Source organism: Lates calcarifer, linkage group LG23 (genome assembly GCF_001640805.2).
Source record: "Lates calcarifer isolate ASB-BC8 linkage group LG23, TLL_Latcal_v3, whole genome shotgun sequence".
Classification (NCBI taxonomy): Eukaryota; Metazoa; Chordata; class Actinopteri; family Centropomidae; genus Lates; species Lates calcarifer.
In genome coordinates, this window is record NC_066855.1 from 6,849,852 (window position 1) to 6,862,405 (window position 12,554).

Sequence of the window (12,554 nt, forward strand, 5' to 3'; positions counted from 1 at the left end):
CACACAGTTGTGAAGCTGCTGTGACTGTGAGGGTGTGTGGACATCTGTTTGTTGCATGGGACAGAGCAAATTAGTGGCCTAATCAAGGCATAATGCGCACCAGTTGTTTAGAAGGCAATTTCAAATGGAAGGCAGAGCTGTGTCAGTAATCACTCCCTTTCTGTCCATGTAGTGTGAGCATACATACAGCATGTCTCTGTGAAGAGGAGAAAGACTAAGGCATGTTGATAAAAGGAGCAGCAAAATGTGTGTGTGTGTGTGTGTGTGTGTGTCAGCAACAGAAAGAGTGAGGAAGAATAAGAGATGTTGGTGTCAGGTGCCTCTTCACACTGATTACAGGCTAACTGTTGAACAGCTGTTTGCTCCTGATGAAAACAACACACAGTGAAAAGAGAGATCAGAGAGATGAGGACGATGAAAAATGAAAGCAAACTAGTTAAAAGTGAAGGAGAGGGAGGGTGAAAATGGAGCCACACTTTTGAAACCCATCTACACATTGTGTGTTTTTAAGGTATGCCAGAGTGGAAAAGAGAAGAAAAGAGTGGAAAACTTGAATCATATATTGCATAAATTATAAGTAAAACAAAACCAGAATTACCTGTGGACCTCACATGTATAAGTATTTAGACCCTACATCTGTGTTTTGTGCTGCACACTCACACAGGATACACTATTCAGATGGAATTTATTTATGTAGGGGAGGGTTCGTTGATTTTAATATCGCATGCGCTGATTAGTGATTTTAATCCCGTCTGGAGCGCATATGTCTGTGTTTCCTTTCCCCTCCACACAAGTAATAATTACAGTCCCAAATATCTACTGTTTTTTGGCACAATCATCCATGTCCAAGTCTCATACATACAGACAACCTTGTAGTGTATCTGAATTTACTGGCTGAATTTCCTCTTTTTGGATTTATACCATAAGTCTCATTAGTAATTTCCACTACACAATTCACAGAGTCATACAAGTACAATATCATCAGATGACCTCTACATTTGCCAACAATGACGGCAATGGAATTTTTAATAGCGCAGATAACCTCTGTGATTCACTGTGATTATAACAAATCACAGGAAGACTCAAGATAATAACTAGTGAAAGTGTTCAGTTTTCAACTTGATACAATACTTCACAGCCTTGACAAAAAAGGCCACTCGGCTAAGCAAAAAAAGTTACAATAAGAAAGACACGTCTTTCACAAAGAACATAACCGAAAAGAGCAGCGAACACACCAGATGGATTCAGGAGGCACCGCAGCATTAAAAGTGTGTGTCCACAAATCTCTGGAATGCTAATGATTACCTAAACACAGCGCAATTCATTCTGCATCAGTTAGGTGCTACACTTAGCCCTATAATGTGCTAATGCCGTTGCAAGTGCATTATCTTTCCACTCTGAGGTGGTTATGTGCTAATGCTAGCAGACAGGCTTGAGGTTAAGTGTGGCCAGGGGCCCCTTAGAGAAGTGCCAAGAGAGAGCTGGTGGCCCCATAAGCCCCAGCCGAACAGAGCTCTCTTAGCCCCTTTGCGCAACACAGCTAGCCATTGTGCTGGGCTGAAAAAGCACATTAGCTGCTGAGAAAAGGGCTTTCCCTCTGAAACCCCCTTGGACAACAAGCAAAGCTCTGCTTGATAATTCAATCACTTCCCCGAGCTGTGCAGGGCAGAACCGCACAGCCTCTCAGAACCTTTCCTCAGCTCTGTCCTTTCCTTCACTCCTTAGTCTCCTTCCATTAGGTAACTACCCTGTATTTTACAGATGCTGTCATCCCTACCGCTTATCAAAGGACAATAGAGGAATGATGCCTGTGAGAGAGTCATTGACATTTCAATGTATGCGGCAGCGTGAATTATGGCTGTATGCAATGGGTACTGCATAAAGGGCATAAGAAGATAGAGATATATGTGTGTGTGAGTGTGCATGTGTGTGTGTGTGTGTGTGTGTGTGGGAAGGGGAGGGGAGAGGAGATAAAAGGAAGGAGAAGGGGGTCAGCGCGAGAGCGGGTTGAAGGAAAGGATAGGAAAGCCGTGGAGAAGGAGAGAGAAAAAAGGGGGGAGTTCTTATCGCTTTACCCTTGTCTTGACTTCCTTGCGGGGCCTTTGAAGAGAGCAGAAATAAAGATACTTGCGCTGGCACATCAGAGAGAGATTTAGATTATGCCAGTGTTTACCCAACTGAGTGCTGCATGGCTGCTGGCGACAGTCTGCTGGTTTTGAAGCTGTTATGGCCCAACTACAGCTTAAAGCGCTCACTGCTCAAAATATAACACCCATGCTGCAGAGGAGGGGTTTCTCCCTGCGCTCGTGTGTCAGTTTGTGTGAGTGTGTGTCTGTGCGCATGTGTGTGCCAGTTGGTGTGAATGTTTATGAGAGATAGCATGTGTCCTTGTATTCCTAATAGAGTGTGTGGTGCAATCTGCCTTCCTTTGTGTGTGTGTGAGTGTTTATGTGTGTAGCACTCCGAAAATGGAGCCATCCATCGGATTATGGGTAGACAGCTCTTTAAAAAGGAGGGCCTGTATTTGCATAAGCAGCTACAGAAGGGAAAAAACCTATAGAAAGAAAGGCAGAATGAAAGAGCAAGACACAGAGAAAGAAAGAGAAAGGAAAAGAAAAAGAGAGAAGGGGTGGAGGAGTGGACCGCACTTGCCAAGCCACTTGGGGATAAATCCTGTGGCCAGGATCTAGTATTCTGGGCAGGGATTTGGCCCCGCGTCCACTCAAAGCAAATGGAAAATAACAGGCTGCGAGTAAATAGGTGGCAGGGTAATGATAGCTCTGTCAAGTCTTAAGGTGGAGAAAGGGAGGGTGGGAAGAAAGGAGGATAACAGAAAATGAGCGAGAGGGTGGTGTGGGGAGGAAGGAGTCGAGGTGGTGCAGGTATGATGAAATAAAGATGAGCGTGGAGAGGAGACGAGTGGACAGGGAAGGATGGATTGCACAAGAAAAGAGGACACATGTCCAAAGAGAGAGTAGTGATAAGGGGGAGGATGGGAGTGGGTGGGGGTGGAGTTGGAGAAAATGAAGGGAGAGAACAAGAGATGTGCACAAGCCAAAAAAAGAGGGGAGTGAGGGAAGATGGATGTAAGTTAAGGCCAGAGGGTCCTGATGAGGAGAGGGTGATGGGTTTTCTTGTGGGAGTCCCTTTTGGCTAAGCTTGCTGGTGTTTTGGCACATGATGCTGGCACGGACACTGGTGCAAATCCTGTATGTGCGTATATCTATGTGTGTGTGTGTGTGTGTGTGTGTGTGTGTGCGCCTCGGGCCCCCACTTCTGTCACATCTGCACAGAGGGCTCTGCATCTCTATCTCTCAGGCCTCTCTGTCTTGTCTCTCTCATATTTTTATTTTCCCCTTTGAGCTGAGTTTTCCCAAAACCTTCCACTATCACCCTGTTTTCTCTCCTCTCCACCAGGCTTAGACAATGTTCCTGCGGTCCTAATGAACAACAACCAAATACACACTTTGATCCACAGTAAAATCACAGAGGGGGCCACTCCCAGTCAGAAACAGAAGCGTATATGCACATACATCCACCCACTCCAACTATATAACTATATAACTATATAGTGACACTGGTGTATTCTTGTGGGCTGATGCTGCCAGTCAGAGAAAAATCATATATTTTGTAATTACTGCAGCATAAGTATTGATTATGGCAGCGCTGAGTTGTAGTCTAATTTAGTCTGGTATTGCATCCATAGGAGGCTATTAGCATTTATGTAATTTTTTTCAATATCTGCATCTGAAACGGAGTGTGTCATCCTGCCTCAGCTTAGCGTTTCTGGGCATAACGTCCATATCGACTGATTCCACTCCTAATTTAAATGTGGACTTTTATGTAGCAAGGAGCAAAGTAAAGACGCAGAGTTTGGAGTGGTGGATGGGCATGTAGAAAGTCAGACTTTCACGCTGATGACGGAGAGACTGCGTAGTCTGTCAATATCTACAAAAATAATTATCACTATAATAATTTCAAGCAGCAACAGACTTCCTCATCATGTTTAACAACTGAGGTTTTAAGTCATAAAAAGCTCTTGTCAAAAGGAAATAATTGTATGAGCTCTTAGAGAATTATTTGAATAGTGGAGAAAATTGTAGCCTGTATTTAACAGCCAATTGTTGAAATGCGAAATGCAAACCTGTTGGAATTCACTTCTTTGTAATCTGGTTCAACACAAAACTCTTCAGCTATTTGCGATGCAGCAGTGATCTCAAAGTAGCATCGGAGACAATTACTTCTTTGAAAATTTAAGAATAGGACAGTCCTTGTGCTCATTTTTCAGCCTCCCAGTGCTCGGCAGTTAATTAACAAGGTCGTTAAGCTGGGGTGAATGAGTGCTATGCTGCCATGCTAGATGTGTTTTACACGCCATGTTTAATAAGCCCGCGTGCCAGAGTATCGGCACCCCTCAAATGACTTTCCAATAATGGCAACCAGCTCCCCAGAGGTGCCGTTTCTGTGTGCGAGTGTGAGCGTGTCCTTCTGAAGTGGCTAAATGGCTGGTACCTGGTAGCCTGATAGGGAAAGTGCTTCAGTCAATAAAGTGCGTGTTTGTGCGCCGTCCGCACACACTCTGGTCTGATGCCAAAGGGGAGCACATCACAAGTGTTTCTCATGTCATTATCCTTATCCCTGCCACAGAAGCCTTGTGTGTGTCTGTGTCTGTGAAAGTGTTTGTGTGTGTGTGTTTGTGCCACCCATGGAGTGTACTGACATGCCCCCCCCTCCCTTGATTCCTGCAGACCACCGGGGCAGAGAGGAACCACCTGTCTGTCCAGAAACCAGTACACACACACACATACACCCTCGCAAACAGACACTTTGCCCAACATTACCATATTCATATTTACTCATGGTTAGTGCATTCCACCATGGGCTACTTAATGGGATAGGTGACACACACACACACAAGCTTCCTTGAGGTCTGAAAATATCCTTTCATATTTCTCCTACTAGCCCAAAAGTACATTCATAAATGCCATTTTGCTCCCCTAATAAGTCAAAGGAGATGGTGCTCATGTGTGTAGGCTGCACTACGAAACGCTCCTGTACCGAGCAATTACTGCGGCTGCTGAAACAAGAGCGCTCTGTGGGGAAAAGCCAATTAGTCCACCGTGGCAGCAGGTAGCAAGCTGGCTCCATTCATTATGATCCCTCATAACACCATGCTAATGTAATACTGCGGCATTAGAGCCAGTGACAGACAGCAGAAGGCTTTAATGATAATAACGGGATCAATAGTTAGGCTGTTATGGCCTGATAGTTCCGTATTCATACAGGCATGTGGCGTCAAGGATTTAATCGAAAATACTAATGAAAGTTGTGCACGTCTACTGTACGTGTGAGTGTGTGTGTGTAATGAGCCCATACAACTGGATGCGAATATTTGACTGTTCAATACAGCAGCGTGCACGTTTGTGGGTGCGTTGAGTGTGATCAATCCATGGTGATAATATTCAGTTAACTTATAAAGCTGCAGGCAATAAATGTAATATCAATATCTGCAACTGATCAGCTCCGGTGCGTAACCTAACCTGATGATTTTCAGATAATGTGATGTGAAGACATAACCCAGGAGGCTAGAGCTGGAGAGACAGAGAGACAGGGAGAGTGAGAGAGAATGTATGTTGTAGGCCTAGATTAACCCTTCTGCTCTGCTTGGCCCAAATAATTGGCCTATTGTGGTTTGCTAAAGGAAGCCGAGGCTGAAGGGCTGGACAACTCAAAGAACGGGGTGAAGAAGATGAGTGTGAACAGAGGAAAAAGACCAGGAAAAAAAGAAGACAGAGAAAAGGGGAAAGGTCTGCTGGAGAGCAAGGCAAATGAGTTAAGCATTCAAACAAAACAGCAAGGCCTGGCATCACGACTGTTAAACTGCCAATGACACCCTTTTCTTTTCACCTGCAATTTATATCTTTGTTTATACATTTGTTGCTGAGAATCTTTATGTTTCACCCTCAGGTCAGAATAAGAAGGACAAAACTATTTTTATGAACAGCAGCAGGGAAAACCAACAATCACAAAGTCAAGCTGCATTATTCACCCTGCACAAACACATGGAAAAGTCCACACACATACATGCAGTCGTGATTTTAGCCTCCACAGGAACCTCTGCCACGTTGAAATCCATCAAAGCCAATGCTCAGCCTTTCTTGCCTCCAATCTGACATTCTATAAGCTAACCAGCAACCCTGCCCTAGCTAAAGCGTGTGAGTGTGTGAAAATGTGAGAGAAAGGGGGAAAAAAGAGGTGTTTGAGCAAGAGGGAGGGAGAGAGAAATGATCTGCCAGTGGATAGGAGGAGGAAGAGAAGCAGTGAAGGTGGTGTGTCACAGTGTGTGTGTATGGAAGGAGACACGTGTGGCTCTGTTGCAGTGTGCATGTGTGTGAGCGTGCCTGAGCTACACTTGCTGTTATCTACATGCGAGGAGGAGCAGGAGAGACAGAGAAAGTGAGCCAGCATGAAGGGCAGAGATTGTGATTACGTTTAAGAGTGTGTGTGTTTGTGTATGTGTGTGTGTGTATGTACTCGTGCTCGTCAGGAAGCTGTGGTGTCCCTGGCTCTCAAGTGTTTACAGACAGGAAATGTTTGTCCAGGCAAAAGGGAAGGAACCTTGCCGCCCTGCATGGCAAACACTGGGAGAATGGACACACACACACACACACACACACACACACACACATACACAGAAACACAAACAGGCACGTTTGCAGCAGCGTAAAAAGAGGAATCTGACGGGAACTCCAGTCTTTGTGAGTGAGGTGGGGTATCTGGTATTGGGGAAGTGGGAGTGACTGGGCTGGGCACTGACTGTTCTTCACTTCCCTCCAAGCTGGCTGCCAACGCAAACTCCAGCAGATAGAAAGTCAATACGCTGACCCCCTCTGAACCTGTGAGAGCGAGGCAGCGATCTGCCAAGCCTGTCTGCACCAATACACACGTACTGATTGTACATCTGCACCACCAACTGTACTGCTTTTAGTTCATATTTCTGCTGCTGCCACCACCATTTAATTGATTTTCTGCCTGTTTGTCGGTGCTACTCAGTGTGCTGTGAGATGCAAGGACTGTATGAGCGCAAGAACTTGAAAGCACTTTTGGATTCTGGTTCGTAGTCAGTAGTGATGGTGCATTTACATATATACATTCAACTTTATACTTCCACTTCACTATATTTTAAATTGCAATAGTGTAATTGATACTCCACTACATATATCATCTATAATTTGTTACTTTACAGATTTATTGTTTCCTTTAAGTCTTATTTTCTTTAATAGATGAAAACCTTGGCAGTGCAGTGAGATCATTTCAGCCCGTAAAGACTCAATAATTATTTAATAATTATTGTGTCGTGTGATGTTGTATTATTAAAGGTTAAACTACACAACAACATATAAAGTAGTAGAAGAATTAGCTCAATCTGCTGCATCAAAATAATGCTCATAGGTTATTGCATCAGTACTTATACTGCAATATGATAAAAAAAAAGAAATAATACAACATAATACACAACGATATGAAAGGGCCATTCTGCATAATAAGTACTACTTTATATCTGTACTTTTGCTTAATGATAATCATGCAGAACTTTTGGTACTACTTCTTTTGCCTGAGAAAAAAAATGATCACTTCTTCCCCCACTGTTCACAGTTAAACAAATGTATAAATAATAGACTACAGAGCAGCTTCTGTTTCACTATGAAAAAGTATTTTTCTCCTAGTTTGACTTAAATACGCTACTTTGCAAGTCAGTTCTGAAGCTTTTGATTGATTGTATAAAGGAGTTGTAGCATGAAGGTTGGCTACAATGATAGCATTTGTGAGATTTATTTTAGCAACACTTGCCAAATTTGTGTTCCCCAAATAAACAATGCTCCTTTCTGGCTGTCCTGCCTCATTTCCTTGTGATCTACACTGACGTTTCCGTGTGTGTGTGTGTGTATGTGTTGATGTGTGTGGGCTTGTAAATTAAGGACAGCGCTGGAGGCAATGTGGGTGTGTGTGTGTGTGAGCCGCTCTCTGTTTACCAACACACACACATCTTTCACATAGGAATGATTTAAACAGGATGAGATGAAAGTGTCCTTTTACAAGCAGACTCACAAGCACAAGCATATGTGCACACACACACACACACAGCAGGGGACGTATACAGGAAACAGTGAGCCGCAGCCTCACGGGTAAACCAGGACACACACAAAGGAAAGTAAATCTTCTCTCCCACCACCTGTCACTCAAAAACCAACCTGCAAAGACAGCTAGAGTGTCACACAGGCACAGACCACTTCAGAGCTGAACATGAACTGGCAAAAAAGGTAAAGTCAGGGTTTACTTACTGGCTGGTGAAGGGGTGCTGTACCCACTGATGGGCAGTCCTGGCAGGGCTGGAGGTGACAGGCTCCCTAACATGTGGGGAAAGAAGTAGGAGTAGGGGGGCATAGGGAAGCCGTTGAGGTGGGGGCCTGGCACCGGGTTGCCCTTCCCAGCCATGATGGCTCAGTCCACCCTCCAGTCACAAACAGACCTCACAGAAAAACCACCTTCAAGATCTAACAGAGGAGTCAGTGTGGATTTCCTGTACTGATTTAATCCCCCATAGGGACGCGGGATGAGCGGATATTCCAAAACACTTCCAGGCCAAGTTTGTAAAAAAATCTCCTTATGGTTTGGAAACTGGTTCTTAAAATGGCTGCTGTGGATGTCACCAAGACAAAAATCCTGCTGGTTTCGTGAATGTGTGTGTTGAGGGTTGAGTTACTAGGGAAACAAAGATAAAAAAGAGACACAGGGCAGAAGTATAAAAGGGGACTGTAGAGTGTTTTAGCCTTCTTTTCTCTGGTATTGTGAAACCAGGTGAAAGGCCTTATTTGCGAGAGGCGTTGGGAAGACTGGAAAGCAGCATGGCCATTCCTTATCTTCAAAATGAAGGGGGATAGAGAGAGACAGGGGGCAAGTTGAGTCAAGAACAGGTGACTTTGATGACTGCAGTCAGGAGTGGTGATAGTGGTGATAGGGGCGCTAGTGGTTGCGACGCTTCCACGGGAGCGTAGATTTACTCTTCCACTGCAGAGTGCTCCTAGGGAATGCGCAGATCACATGATGCCAAAACAAAGCTCCTCTCCTTGGACGGGCCTCCTCTTTGCAGCCGCACAGCCTCTGCCTATGGAAAAAAAACCGAGAGAGAGAAAGAGAGGGAGATCATTTAGTGCTTCAGTGACAAGGTAAAGAGATCGTTTCCCTTTGTACTTAAGTGCTTGAGCAAAACAGTTCCTTTCTTTTGACACTAATTAATGGTAATGTCTCATCTGAAACGTTACAAAAACACCCCATCCGCCTTAATTATCTAATGGAGTGTTAAAACTGTGAAGAGAGAAGTGGGTGTGTGTGCTGTCTCCTCGCAGCTTTGTGTGCTCATACGCGCGCTCATTAACAGTAACAGACTACAAATACTGTGGGAGACGAGCCAAAACATAAATGAAGGGAGGACACAAAAGAAAACTTTGCTAATTACACCAGTTGCAGAAGCCAGGGGTGAGACCCAAAGCGCTGTTCTGGGACCACTAGAGATTTCTTTACTTCCAAATTAAGACCAAGACATGCACAAACAGACCTGTGATTGTGAACTCACATGAGGGCACTGACAACTATACACGCTGAGAGTACAATTATCATGAAGTCGTAAACTAGCACTACAATAAAAGCAAGAGAGAGAGTCTATTTCTTCAAAACGGCTTGTCATAACACGAGCATAACTTGCATTTTACTGAATTGACCCATTCATGAGTCAGTGGATGTAATGCACAGTGGTAAAACTAAGAGGCATTTCCACATGCACACACACGCACACACACAAACACACACAGACCCCACTGAAAAAGCAGTAGGTATGTGTCTTTGCATGAGCAGTGTTGCTGCTCAGGAATGTGGCACCTTAACATGAATCACACCAGGACATCATGGATGAACTCCTGTAAAGAGTGAGGGGTCAAGTTAGACATGTTTGTGTGCCTGTTCCCACTTGTATGATGTACATACAAGCATCAGGATATGACAGGTGAGAGAGGGGCTGCGCTGGTGGCAGCATTGTACAGACAGGTGACAAATTAAAGGAAAAACCAACATTTAAAAGTCTCTGCAATGTGTTTGGCCAAGACAAGCTGTAGAAAAGCCTCATTTATCTCCATTCTTACAAAAGATATTGCCTCATTTGGTGCTTAGACAATGTAGTGGAGAGCACCAGTCTAAAATCTCCAATTGGTGCTCACCTGGGTTGAGATCTGGCCATGTTCATACTTATAAAGCCAGTCCATGACCTACTCTACCTGTTATAACAGGATCTACTTTTATTTTGTTTTAGCAAATGTGTTGCCACCATCTTAAATGGAGCTGGCGTGTAATACAATATTTAGAAACTACAGAAGAAATGTTGTAGAAAAACTGTAAAACAAAAATCCATGTAGCATGTTTTAACACACTTTGGGGCGTGAGTCTTTGTCTATACAGGAGCACTGGTCCATCATAAACATCTTTGATTACAGTACAACATTCTTTGGTGTAACTGTCAGAAAGCTGTTCTCTGTGATTCCATAGGGGCTCGGAGTAAGACCTGTGCATGTGTGTGCATGTGAGTGTAACAATATACCAACATGTAAGAAAAATGAGTAATTACTTGTGGGAATGAGTTACCAAACTGCAGTAAGAATGTGTGTCTGAGTGGGTGTGTACGTGTGTGTGGATGTGGAGATGCGATATGTCTCTTAATCAGACGGAAAGCTGATTTTATTAGCCTGGCCTTCTATTAGGCGCCTTATGTTTATTGATCATTGCCAAAGTGCTCTCTGGTCACCCTGTGGCAGTGAGCTGGTGTGTGTGGTGGTCAGGGGTTGTGGGCTGACGGGTGCGCTTGTATTAGTCAGAAAGCTTTACTAGCATTTTTTAAAGCCCAGGGGAGTTGGATATAGTTTTATTTGCTTTTAAAGCCCACCCCCTCTGTCCTGAGTAGCCACCCATTAAACCAAAAGAGAGTTAAGAGTTAAAGGGAACATATAATAATATTATTTCTGGTTCTATAATACACAACCATTACCATTATGAAACGAGGCCTTGATACACTGTACATTGCACATGGGCACAATCATGTAAAATGCATCAGCACTGTCAAAAATACACACTGAGGTGATGTAGAGCCATATATATTTTAATGCAACACCCAGAGGCCACAGATGCTGAACTGGGTCTTTCGATGAAGAACTACAACTCACTGGGACACCAAGAGAACCCACAGGCTGGAAATGGGCCACTTCCTTCACCATTATCATTACAACATCTAGTCTGGGCACCATAAGAGACTGTTCTGAATGATAAGCGACATCACACATTACCATGCACTTACACACGCAGCAACTTTGTTGTGGCAGATTCCACATCTAATTCTTTTTGCTGATGTCACGGTAGATAGAAAGGGATATTGTTGCTGCAGCACAACCAGCTTTTCTTATATTTTGTGAGGGATGGGAACAGACTTGTAGGACCTGGAGGCAGAGGCAAAGTTTCTACTGACATTTTGATTTAAGAATTAGAAACTGAGAAACATCCTTCAACTTGGAGGCAGGTTATCAAAATTATATCTGTGCTGGAAAGCATCTTGCAGGTGTAACAAAATGAATGATATGAGCCATCTAATATCTAACTTTTTTCCATATTATGCAGAGGCAGACATTTGTAAAACATAAAAATGTTGAAAATAACAATTAAATTGATGAATTCCACAAAATATCCTTATATAAGTTAAAATTAAGTTTTTGCTTCAAGGTATTTCATGACTGAGGCCCAGTGTGTGGAGCTGAAAGACGACCAACATTTTCTGATACATATGAACAACATCTGACTAGTGCAGGTGAAGCATTTCAAACACGCTATACAATTAGTAGTCCCTTTTGCTCCCATCCATGCTTACACACACAGACACACACACAGACACACCCACTCAAAAGCCACAGAGTCTGGAAAGAAGCAGAATGTAACTGAGCACCTGTATAATCGCTCTACCAGCAGTAAGGACAAATTTCACATAATACACATGCACACCATCAGAGGCACAAATATCAGACGCACACCACTTTATTAAGAATAAGGCACAACTGAGGGTCAGTATAATCTTCTGTGAAAACCGCACACGCAACACCAAAGCTGGGTAAAGCTGCTGACATGCACTCTTCATCACATCCTCCTGTCCTGCACACAAACCAATCACAATTCTGACAAACAGCTGTGCACTCTGATCCTACATTAGATAGGGTAGGCTGAGATCCTTGCACACAACTGTAAACATGCAACATTTCAAATCACAGACACACACAAACATTTTAAGTTTGTACACAGATGTGTTTACGTGTGCATATATTATACAGTATATGCACATTTAAACACAAGAGCAGATATCTATACTTTTCTATTAATCCATGTCTCCTAATGCACACATCTCTTTTCTCCTGTGGTCCTTCACGCACATTACACACACACAACTGCATTCACGCAAACACACTAAT

General features: G+C 43.6%; 1 protein-coding gene across 8 annotated transcripts in view; it reads right to left on the reverse strand.

Annotated features, from left to right (window-relative positions):
- Positions 1–12,554, reverse strand: part of raraa (retinoic acid receptor, alpha a) — a 136,772-nt gene that overhangs the window by 65,478 nt on the left and 58,740 nt on the right. For all 8 annotated transcript variants that reach the window (XM_051066585.1, XM_018664905.2, XM_018664891.2 and 5 more), the window contains one exon: positions 8,343–9,166. In XM_051066585.1, the coding sequence (XP_050922542.1) occupies positions 8,343–8,496 (154 nt within the window). In that variant the 5' untranslated portion in view covers positions 8,497–9,166. The remainder of the gene's footprint in view (positions 1–8,342; positions 9,167–12,554) is intronic.